This window comes from Pezoporus wallicus, unplaced genomic scaffold (assembly GCF_028554395.1).
Source record: "Pezoporus wallicus isolate ANWC-B61680 ecotype Strahan unplaced genomic scaffold, APGP_CSIRO_Pwel_v1 contig_6094, whole genome shotgun sequence".
In the NCBI taxonomy this organism is placed as follows: Eukaryota; Metazoa; Chordata; class Aves; order Psittaciformes; family Psittacidae; genus Pezoporus; species Pezoporus wallicus.
The window spans coordinates 970,226-982,825 of NW_026635941.1; the positions used below are offsets into that span (position 1 = coordinate 970,226).

Consider the following 12,600-nt stretch of genomic DNA (forward strand, 5'->3'; position numbering starts at 1 on the left):
CCAATACATCTGGATCCTTCAGACACTGCCTGAATACAGTGCTTAGCAGCATACATTAACAGGATAATGAAAGAGAGTCACATGTGAGTATACAAGCAAGGACTTTACTCAGCCCAGTTAATCAGTGCCCCTGTAACTTCCCTTTACCCCAGCTCACAGTTGTTTCTTCCCCATGCTCATACACTGATCCACAGACATCTGCCCAACTTAGCTTTTCCTCTGTCCGGGGTTCCAGTGCACAATGAGCAGCTAGGCTCGGGTGTATTTCACCAACAGTAAATGAAACACCACCTATTCAGAAGTGTAACCATACATTTATCCAAGGCATTCAAAGAATCAGAACACTGGGAGAAGGATGCCTGTTCCCACTGCCAGCCAGGAACACAGAGTGAATTACCTCATTTCACAGTCCACACTGCACAAATTTGCCAGCTGCTTTTTCTCAGGCAAGAAGTGAAGGGAGGAAAGAGCAAACTAGAACTGCTTTTTGCCCACACTGCCCCAACACAGGCAGAACTCCTGCCTCGATGCTGCAACGGGTGACAGATCTTCCTCCAACATTAACAAGGCCAGGTTCGCAGCCAGAACATTTTTCAAGGCCAGTCTCCATACAGCGAAGTGGAAATCCTGGGCTTCTTGGCACTACCTGATGAAACCCTGCAGCCGTGCCCCACAGCAAGCTTACTATCACTATTTTGGAGGGCTTGTCTTAAAAGCACCTGCTTTTTGCATACTGAGGGTGTGAGGATGCCAGCGCCTGCGCTCAGCACCATGCCAAGGAAGTGCTGCAGATCTTCACTCTTCCACCAGTACATCTCATGGCTCGTCATCATTCCCTGAGCACCAAAACACATTTGTGGCTGTAGGTCAAACAGCACTCTCCTCACTCAAATAGCATAATTTAACCCTTTACTCTTCGTATTAGTAAAAACATCCTACCTCCAAAAAAAACCAAACCAACCTCAAACCCCAGATTTTTTGTTCCCCTGAAAACAGAGGTCTGACACTGTCATTCAAGAGACCAAATTTCCACCTAGATTCCCATTTCTATCATAAGATGGCTAACAGAGCTTTGATTCATAACAAGCACACACTGGAAGATGTCATTTTCTAAAATCAGGAAGATAAAAATAAAGACGGTTTTAAGTCAAACGCTTTCAGCATTTTCAGAAAGGTAACTAAAATTTACCCAACAATTTTCTTTTCACAAGAAGCTTTCCCTCTTCAATGAGCTGAAACTGTGCAGTAATCCCCCGTGTTCCAGGAAGCATGCAGTGAATATATCAGTAAATCATATTTATTGCACAGAACATTTTCTAGAAGCTGACAGTTTTAAGAACATTGCAAAGCCATGCACAAAGGCACCAAATCTTATCTTAAAATTAAATTAAACCAGATGCTTTTCTTCTTTGGGTTCAATTAGAATATTTTTAGGGGTGTTTTTATGTGGTAACTGCAAAGACCCATGGCTGACTCAAATAAGAAGCTTTCATTCTGCCTTATTCCTGTGAGGGTGGTGAGGCACTGGAATGGGCTGCCCATGGAAGCTGTGAATGCTCCATCCCTGGCGGTGTCCAAGGCCAGGCTGGACAGAGCCTTGGGTAACACGGTTTAGCATGAGGTGCCCCTGCCCATGGCAGAGGGGTTGGAACTTGATGGTCTTAAGGTCCTTTCCAACCCAAATGTTTCTGTGATTCTATGATTCTATTTAAATTACTGTTTCTATGCTTTAGTTGCACACACTTAAGAAAATAAAATATGAAGCTGTGTAATCTAATAAATCTGATCAATATTACTAAAGTATACTGCTACAAATAGCTGCAGTAACTACCATCATGCACAAGTCTCAGAGCAAAATATTCATGAAGCAGCCAAGTGCTGTAGCGATATGCTCTCTACATGTCTCAGAAAGCCTCAGCTGAAAACTGGTATGCAAATGGACTGTGAAGATGCTCTGGCCTGAAAGCAGACACATTTCTGTCACTCGCTGTTTCTCACCTCTGTGGAAAGCAAATGTCAAGATGGATAAAACCATAAGCTGACTCCAGATCCTGGAAGCAACTGTCACAGCCAAGTGAAATTTATAAGCCTCAACCCTGCAATGAGCTGCCCACTGCCAAACTCCCTTCTGGCATCTTAATTCTGACCAGAGTCCATGGATTTAACCATGGTCTGGCATGAGGGGGCTGCTTGCACTAAAATTACTGAAGAACGGGCACTGCTAGTGCCCAACTTCTGAAATTGCCCACTAGCAGCTACCACACGCAGCACTGACAGCAACATTAAACTTCTTGAAAATGTATCTTTTAACACTGAAGAAGTACTAACCGGAGACAGATATAGAAAAAAAAGAAATTAACCTCTCAGAACTCCTTAACTCCATAACACATAGAATTTAGGAAAAATATTCCAAGGTAGACATAATACTGCTTATGGTGATAATTAATATAATCAGTATCCTCTTACTGAGCTGTTAGCGCAGGCTACAAGATTAGTTACCCCCCCCCCAAAAAAGCCAACATGATATTGTATAAAATTATTAAAAAGATAATCTGTCAAATACCTTGAATACTCCAGGTCCCCTGACATATAAGGGACTCAGAGTATTTAAGGTATCTGACCACAACTTTCAGACTACAGAAAAATTGAAGTAATAAATCAAAAGGGTAACTGGCCAACAGGAAAATTAAATTAACAGTCTTCATAAAAAACCCCAAACAACACTTTTTTTCCCCATCCTCCAAGACTTCTGCTCTTTCCAAAGGATCTGTTCACCTCATGACCAGCTTCACCACTATGAAAGCAGTAAGCCAACACGAAAAGAGAACATGGGCTGCTCGCAACAGATGAACACCCACTGCTGCATACTGCGCAAGCCTGACTTCGTATGATGGGCTGTACTCCCAGCCTTACGTGTGGGAAAATGACCCACTCCTCCAGCCTCCTCCTCTAATAAACTTTCACCACATGCAAGGAAGTCTAACTTTAACCATACACAACAAGCAGAGGGCTGGTTGGTTGATGGACACATGACAGATAACAGCCTGTTTACCATTGTTCCTCCAGTGGAAGTAATTATGTGGCTACTTCCGCCCCCCCCCCCCCAGTAAACTCTTGAAAACATGGGTATCTAAGGCTTTTGTTTCTGTTAGTTTTACTGTAGTCATGTTCAAAAGATGAATGGCAGCATAGGAGAAGGATGACAAACACAAAGAGGGAGGCACAACTGCAGAAGCTCAATTATGAGGACATTACACAATGGAGGGGAGGCAGTTAAAATAGCATATAGGAGCTAAAGGCAAAGCATTAATGGACATGAGGTGCTTAAATATCTAAATATTTTGCCTCCAGCAAACAAAGCCTACCTTGCTACCTAAGACAGCACACATGGCACTTAACTCCTGATAGTTTTTCATTCAAAACCACAACTCAGGAAAGACAAGTCGAGTTCCTCACTCCTGCAGGGAACTGCACATAGAGGGCTATCATAAATTTATGAACTTCCTTCTAAATTACTAGACTTCTTATTCCTTTTGCAAGACAACTGTTGGAGCACCTTACTCTTGCCTAAACTTCCTTGTAATTTCCAGATTAAATTTATTCATGGGCAATTTATATTCATTTGCTCTTGTGATGACATTGCCTTTCATCTTAATTAGATGCTAAGTTCTCCAGGGCACTGACCAAATCTGCATAAGTAAGCATGTAGCTGCGTGGGGCTTAGTTGCTGGCTGGGGTTAAACCACAACAGAGACCAATTACTAGATGTTCAAAAGATAATGTGGGTGGGGAGGGGGAAGAAGGTATTTATTTAGGGAAACGGTAATGGTTTATAAGCAAAAAGGCAGTAAACTAGGTGCACACATGCATGTCTTTACTGGAGAAAAAGAGGGGAAATGACAAACACCGCGTAATAAGCAGAAATCTGGTTTGCAGTCATTCATGAATATAGTATCAGGAAGAGCAGGCACATTTTCTCTCCAGTTAATTCAGTTCCAAAGGACTGAAAAACTGGGCGAAACCCACCTCAGAGAAGATGACAGCACAGAGGTATAAAAGACATTTATGTAGATTCTCTATATTTTTCATGAACAGACCAAAAAGTAAAAAAAAAAAAAAAAAAAAAAACAAAAAAACACAGAGCAAGACAGACTGAAACTCAGTCACTCACCCAAACACCTGTAGGGAACCACAATATGTGGGTGACTATTGCACTGCTTCCATCCCCTCTTGCACCAGTTCTGGATTGTAACGGGCTGGTTGGCTTCAACAACATTGGTGATTTGTAATTCGGGGTAAACCTAGCATTAGAAGAGTAAAAAAGACAAATATTATCACAGGTATGCACTCTGGGTCATGCAATACTGTTACACATTTGGAACATGGATATCACAATACAATATTCTCTTTTCCCATCGTCTCCCTCTTCTGCTAAGTAACATTTTTACTTCATGGTGTATGTGCACTTACTTGGAAAACTGGTGTGCTTGTTCATCATCTGAGCTGTCAGCTCAGAATACTATGGTGGTCAACAGCTGGTTGTCAAAATGTAACTTGCTTAAGGTAGAGATCACATTTGCTTAAGCTAGAGATCAGCTAAACAGATTTTACAGTTGACTAAGATACCCTCTCCTCCATGTCTAGGCTGTTGCTCTCCTTGGAAAACTCCATATACTGTGCCTAATCTCCATGCATCTAAAATTAACAGCATATTTATGTTACTACAATAATTTTAGCAAGTATCATAATACTATCCCACTGCAGTCTGTGTACTATTAACAGCCTGTTGAATCAGTTTTTCATATTTAGGTTTACATCACCTATATAAACCTATCCCCAACTTACTTAAAATGCCGAGATCAAAATCCTGTCTGCTTTTAATACTGCAATGCTCTTCTATGCCCACAACCATGCCACCAGCAAACTGGATGACGTATTTATTGGCAAGCCACAGCTTCGATCAAGCCACGTATTTGTTTTTTTATGTCCCTCAGTCCCTTTATCCCTTTTCTAATTTTACTGTCAGTAAGGGCTTATCTGGCCTCTTTTGTCAAGAAGAGGTCTGAGCTACTGACCTTTTGTACAGATCCACCTCCCTGTCACCTTCTACATGTGCATTTTGGTTCCCTGAGACACTGTCTGAACACTATGCTGCGGTTCATGCTGTGAAAAATTTCAGAGCATGCAAAACACATTCCTTATGGATAAAACTGAATGGGAATATGTGTTCCTGGGGCACACCTAGCAGATAGATAGTCCAGGCCACAGCAGACTAGAGCTAACTAAAGTGAAGCCTGCACAGTGCCCCCAGCATGGATGCTCAGCCGCTGCTGCTTCACTCCCAGCTCGCACTGCACCACAGCAGTTGCTAACACAGCCTATGGCTCTCGCTTCTGAGTTTTCAAATCAGCAGTCTGTCTGCCCTAGCATCATACTCAGAAGGTACTAGTTTTCCTTTGCCTTTCCCCAAGCAATCCTTACCAATTTCCAAGTATGTCAGATCTGAGGATTTAGGTGGACTGAAAACTACAGTCTACGTATACCTACCAGTGGAAAAGACAGAAACAGAAACGAGCCTGAGGAAAAATAAGTAATTGGAGATGGTCTAAAAACACCCTGTAGAAAAAGGAACATGACTCCAGCTAAAGAGAGCTGGGCTGAGATTTGGTGAATTTTGGGATTCTAAACCCAATGCTTGGAAAATCACCCTGCGAAACTTAGGAGCAGTGCCCTGAGGAAAAAGGATTTATCTCCACCACCTATCTCCCCCAAGCTCACAGCATCCCAGCGGGCACTTCCCTGACCGAAGACTTAAAATGTAATTGTGGCAAAAATGAAGGATGCAGACTATTGAACTGCAGCTTGTTTCAAACTTTAAAAGACACTAATAAACAACAGTACAGCCTTTTCAGATTTGAGATCAGTAGTCTTTGAGTGAACATGGACTGGGTCACAGGCATGGTAACAAAAGAAAGTAATCACAGCATAATTTGAAACACTTGGGTCAAGCTTCTTACTTCCATTAAAAGACAGGAGGGCACTAAAATAATTGTAAAATTGAACTATATTAACAGCTTAATAGACAAAACAAGGCCAGGCACAGTGACAATGCCAAGAAAATTACTATAGAAACACTATGAAACAATGCTTATACTAAAGAGACTGAATGCCAACCTTGCTATTACAAAACAGCATTTTTTAGACAGATATCTCTTGCTTTGTGTTAAGTACTTCACAGAAGCCATCTGATAAGTTTTTTTTGCCAGCTTTAACAGCACACTCAGCTCACAACAATTAGTGTGCAGAGGTTTCAGACAGCAACCTACATTAACCCAGCACACAAGACACAGTTCACTTTAAGAAAGCCCACAGAGTAGAACTCAGAACTTAAGAGTGAAAGTTTCCTGCACTCAGAAGACTGCAGCTTTGCTTTGCTCTTTTTGTCAGCAGGTGACATGGGCTGATGGTCACTGTCCACATTACAAATATATCACCATTTTTACAGTACTTGTATAAAGCAGAGGAGCTTGCTGCTCCCTCTGCTCCACCACTGCTTCAAATACTGAACTCTGAACTGGAACAGCAAGGCTCCAAATTCAAGGAAAGCTCTCCTTTCCTCTTCAATCTCTTTTCTCTTGGGTCCCCTCAGCTCCACCAAACATGCTCATGCCCCTGACTCTTGTCACAGCACAGCCAAAATGGATTAGGAGGTCACCATGACGAGGAAATTTCACACCTCAGCTACTGTATAAATATTACTCCACAGGGCATCATGGCTGCCTGAAGAGCTAACAAGCCAAGATGCAAGAAAATCAGATCCTTCTGTGATGCCTTTAGCATCATCATGCTGCACTCTTCCAAGTTCTTATGCCTGCAGACATCACATCTGAGTAATTACAGCCCACAGCTACGTAATACTGCATGCTGTCACAAACCACGCACTTGATGTATCACTGTGTCACTGAGACGCTCTCATCAGAGACATTTTAACGTTGCTTGGGGTTAAGCAGCACTTGTCACATACAGAGGAAGCAAATGCCTTAAGTGAAGGTAACTAAAAAAAAAAAAAAATAAAAATGTCACAAAGTTTTGACTGGAATGTTAAAAAAAAATGAAATTAAGGAAAAAAAACACCTCAAAGCAATTTATGCATCCACAGGAACATGGGGGTAGCTTTAAAATGACAGAAAATAGGATTCTGATCTGTGAGAATAAAGACACACTTGGTTGCTTTCCTAAGGAGAACTCTACTGTAGAACCTTACTGAAACAATAGGATTGTGAGGGGAGAGGGGGAAATCAGTGTTTTATTTTTTACATTTGCCAAACCCACCTTTTTGGGCTCTGGTTAGTACAGTGGACCAAATTCTAGTAGTTAACAGAATTTGTCAAGAGCACACAGGGGCGAAGACATACAAAGAACCCTCCTCTTCTGTTTCTACATCAGTTACTAAACTCCTAATTTCTTTTGACAGCTCGCACAAAGCTCCGTCCACCCTTCACAAGAGAAAACAGGCTTTGGATTTCATTATCAGTATGTTAATGCCAGCAGCGTGCACGCACTGAGGAAAGCTCTCTTCACTAGACTTACGTAAGGTTTTTGCTCTGAATTGAAGTGGGACCTACTTAGTGGCACAGAAAAATGAGTCTCGCATTTATTTTTAGTGTCCCTAATGAGCCACTGGTCCTTCTAGAGTTAGGGCAAGCAAGAATAGGAAGCTACAGGAGATCCAAACTTCCACCGTTATTGTAACTTGCTTGCAGAGTAATTCCTTTAGTATATTTCAAAGGAAACAGTGGAAGAAACAGAGGTCAACATAATCTAAAACTTTTAACTGTCAACCAAGTCATACCTAGATCTTAATTTACTTCCATTTTCATTACTAAGCTTCCCCTATTACACCGACTTCAGAAACAAACATCTAAAAAGCCTCTGCACTCTGACTACTTAGTATTTAGTGTAATCTTGTTTACGTTCTCATTTACCACTACCAAGCCTGGTGACAAACGGATTTAGGACTCAAACGCAGATATGCTTAAGGAAAGAAAGGGCATTTTAATCTGTCTGCATACAAAGGCGTTGATAGAGGGGTGACAGTGCTACAATAAACTAGTCGAGTATGTGTTACCTAACAGGAGAACAAATCTAGGAAAACCAAAAAGATACAACTGAGGAAACCATTAAAACAAAGCAGCGTACACGCAGCCACCACCACAACCACCCCCGCCACCTGCGGACCGAAGACCAGCTGGGAGACCTTCTGGCACAGCCAACACAGGCGGGTGCACACACCAGGAATGCCAGGCACACACATAGGGTGGGGAGATCATTTCAGGAAAGTCCAGATGGGCCAGAGGATGACAGTCACCAGTATGCTATGGGCAAGAGGCAAGCATTGCTCGCAGGTGCATGGGGCGGCGAGGCCCTCCTGGAATACCAGGCCCAGTGCATGGGGGAAACAGCTCAGGGGGACTTGGATGAGGATGAGCTGAAGAGCAGCGAGGAGATCACATATCCTGCGCAGAAGGACCCAACTCCACAGACAGTCCATTTAGTATGGCCAAGCTTGGCTGAAGCTTACAAACACCTTCGTAAATTTAAAACTTGTGAGCGTCTTGATTTACTACACTTGTTTGAGGGTGGAAGGGAGCTCTGGAGGTCTCCTGGCCCTACTCCTCTGCTCAAAAGCTGGTTGCTCAGGACTGTGTCCAGACAACTCTTATGTATCTCCAGGATGGAGACTCCACAGCCTCTCAGGGTAATCCTTCACCAGGGCTCAAACACCAGCATTAAACTCAACTGAGATCTCTGAGCAATACTTTTTTTTTATTCAATCCCTGATATATGATTATACAAGTAGGCTTTTCTCTACACAGTCATAAACACACAGCAAATGAACTCTGTACATCTTGATGCGATCCTGAAGTAATGGTTGAGCATAATCATGAGGCACAGTCATCTCTGAAACTAAATGACATTTACACACAAAACCATAGTATTTCACCTCTTGGTATTATTCATTACACCTCTCATCATCTAGAGTAACTACAACCATTCAGAATATTGCTTCTTTTATCATATATTCAAATAAATTTTTTAAAGGTTTACAAGGTTAGCTCGTGACTAGGGGTTTAGTGGAGCTATTTCAATTTACTGATGCATTTTTTCTTACACAATTAGAATAACAATAGAAATATGTAAATATAAAACATGCAGTACTATTATAATGTATATGGATGGAATCAGTGATACAGATTTATTCTTATTTCTGCTTGAACTTAAGGATCTTTTCCTCTATATTCCAAAAGCAGAATCATCCTAGGGAAGAGACCAAGATTCATCTTCAGAACAAATGATCCAAGTTACTAATGGAGTATGAAACACATACATCCACACATACATCCACACACTTGCAAATACACAGAAGTACATGCACTCATGCACTCCTTGTAAAATACAGGGTAGGGTTACACTTAACATGAAATACAAAAAAAAAAAAGGAAGAAAGAAACACTATTTTCGAGTAAAGAATGTAAGGCATAATCAGGAACTGGTGTCCACCTTTGCCATCAATTTGGAATGGCAGAGATCCTGGGCAACAGGCAAAACCAAACTTTTTAAAATTAAGGTGCAAAATTAACATGTAATGAATTGCCATTTTTTATTTAAACACCTCCATTTTTTCTCCAAAGTGCATACCACATCAGTTTGAATGCTGTTCCAAATCAGAGATGTGTTTTAGTTTAACTGCACCAAATCCTGTATCAGTTTGAAGTGGACATATTTTTCTTACTATAATTTCCTTCTACCCTCTTTCCTTATCCTTCAGTTGTTTGCTGTACCTAGCCATGACATCCTGGCTTAAATCAGATCACACATTTGGTTTCTAGATCTTCTTTGACCCTAAGCTTCAGCACCTGGCACAGGAAGACTTTGAAACCAGCCTGAATTCAGTTATAACGCTCAACTCCTACTCTCCCAATGACAAGAGTCTGCTCAGTCTCTCTGCAACGTGCCACTGATGGACAGGTGCTAAAGCACTCCAGAGCTGACAGGTATTTACAAGCTGCCATTCTGCTTGAAACCTGTCTCAGACAGCCAGTGACAGTATCTGTATTAAAAACTAAATGCAAGACTGACTAGCAAGGAATGCTCATATAGATAAAATAAATGAAGAAATTACTGTTGCAAACAGTCAGAAACTAATTAGGGTGGCTTTAGCAGTTGCACCTTTAACAACTTGAATCATCTGAATGACTTGATTTACTTAAAGAAAGGGGAAGATAAGCAAACTAGGATACACTTTGGATTACATCCAGACTCTCCCTCCTACTCTTGTCCCCTACATTCCCAACCAAACAAGCTGGTCTGTGAGCAAGTTTACTTACAACTGGACTATGAAACTTTGTACTACGAATATTCTATACTTACACTATCCATGTTACCTTAAGAATGAGAACTGTTCACAGAAATTATCAGACGAGTCACTTTATAAAAACAGTAAACCAAAGTCACAGATGTGACACAGGTAACTATTTATCGCTGTGCTTTAAGAGATTTTTCTTTACCACTTCAGTGAAGTAGTCAGTGGACAGCTACTGTAAGCACAAAATACCCACAAGTGTTTAGGAAGACTGTGGTCTTAAAATGGTTTGTGGAAAACGTCCTTTGACAGCAAGCACATCTGAAGGACAGCTAAATAATGCTTCAACTATGAAAAAAGCCTTCAGTTCCAGATTAACAAACTGTAGCTGGATCAAAACTAATTCTGTTTCTTTCTGGAGTGTATCTTCAAGTAAATAAATAAAATCCTTCTGAAGGATTTTCCTTTCAGAGGGCAGAAAGCAACCTACATGTTCAAAACACAGAAAGAAACAGAAGAACAGCTCCTTCCCAGTGTTTTACATTGGTACGTTACTGAAGAGCAGCAGCGAGCCTACACGCTGAACACATTCTCAAGTGTTTGGCATGTCTACACAGAGAACACAGTAATTGTTCCTGTGGGTACATGCACAATGTCTCTGCAAGCCTTCCAATCCATGAGTTCAGGAGCAGCGATGCTGCAGAGTCCCAGCTGTCCTGGATCAGCTGCAGCAGTAGTGGCATCACATGAGCAGCAATGACACAAGCACCGCCAGCCCTGAATGAAATGCCCTGTTCTCAGTGTTGCAGCCCTGTATCTGGAAAATAGACAGCTATACACAGGTTCCAGTTATTATACATGTCTCATGTCAAAATATTCTAGTTTATTACTAGTTTTTACAAACACTTTTCTACATTACTGTAGAGCGTCTCAGCATAAGGTAATTTTCAATCTTTATTCAGTAAGATTTAAAACCCAATTGGGACTAGGGAAGCAAGAATTTTTAAAGAGTGGTGGTCTGGGATTTTGTTTGGGATTTGTTTTGCTGTTGTTGGTGTTCGCTTGGTTGGGTTTTGTGTTGGTTTTGTTGTTATTGTTGTTACTTAGTGCTGCAAAGTCATGTAATTTAAAGACTAAAAATTATGTCAAACTAAAAACCTCTATGAAAAAAAGATGAGCCTCACAAAGTCTTGTGGAAATAAATACTCTCCCTTAAGCTCTCATTTATAAATGAGGAAAAATCAATCACTGTATTGCACACACAACATATGCAGCACACAACACAGGCAATGAATGTTTGTTACCTTTATGATTCCTCCCATTTCAACCAGCTATCCTAATTTTTTGCCTGTTTCTTCAGCAACTGCTGGCCCCAGGTATGATTTTTAACCCTTGCTTCCTGTGCACCTGCTCTAGCCATAACTCTTGGTTAGGCCTGCAGGCTAACCAGGCAAAACAGCAGCCACTGTAACCCTAAACCACAGTAACCTCTGGTACATCAGCTCTGCAGTCCTCTTGCCCAAACACAGAGATTTTAGAGGCACAGGCACAACCCTTGCACTGAATTATAGAATCATAGAATAGTTAGGGTTGAAAAGGACCTTAAGATCATCTAGTTCCAACCCCCCCTGCCATGGGCAAGGACACCTTCCACTAAACCATGACATCCAAGGCTCTGTCCAACCTGGCCTTGAACACCGCCAGGGATGGAAAATTCACCACTTCCCTAAGCAACCCATTCCATTGCCTCACTGCCAAGCAAGGTGGAGGGTAGAAGTCATGCAACCTTTAGAAAGGTTGACACACCAACACAAAAAAAAACATGCTATGTGTGGTCCTTGATCAGAGTTAACAACTAGCACAAGGGTGTTTTATCAGCACTGTCAGACTAAAGCCAAAACACAGCACTGCACCAGCTTCTAGGAAGGAGAAAAAACCTAAAAATAACTGTTGCAGCTGAACCCAGGACATTCTGGCACTGACAGTGGTAGAAACGCGAGCTGGTTTTGGTACAGTGGCCAGGTGGGTTGGTTCATCCACACGAAGTTTCACATGTACACAGTCTCATCTCTTAAAAATCCCCATGTGCCTTAACCTGGAATTTCATGGAAGACTGCCACTTACCTTGTAATTAAAGCATTCAGAAAATCTGCCAGATGTGTGATAACCTACTCAACCTAATTCACGCACAGAGCCCTGTGACTTCACTCAGACTTAACTGAACGCTTGCACACTGG

General features: G+C 41.6%; 1 protein-coding gene across 5 annotated transcripts in view; it reads right to left on the reverse strand.

Moving 5' to 3' along the window:
* Window positions 1–12,600, reverse strand: part of APP (amyloid beta precursor protein) — a 205,331-nt gene that overhangs the window by 138,433 nt on the left and 54,298 nt on the right. For all 5 annotated transcript variants that reach the window (XM_057398713.1, XM_057398712.1, XM_057398710.1 and 2 more), the window contains exon 3: window positions 4,172–4,301. In XM_057398713.1, the coding sequence (XP_057254696.1) occupies window positions 4,172–4,301 (130 nt within the window). The remainder of the gene's footprint in view (window positions 1–4,171; window positions 4,302–12,600) is intronic.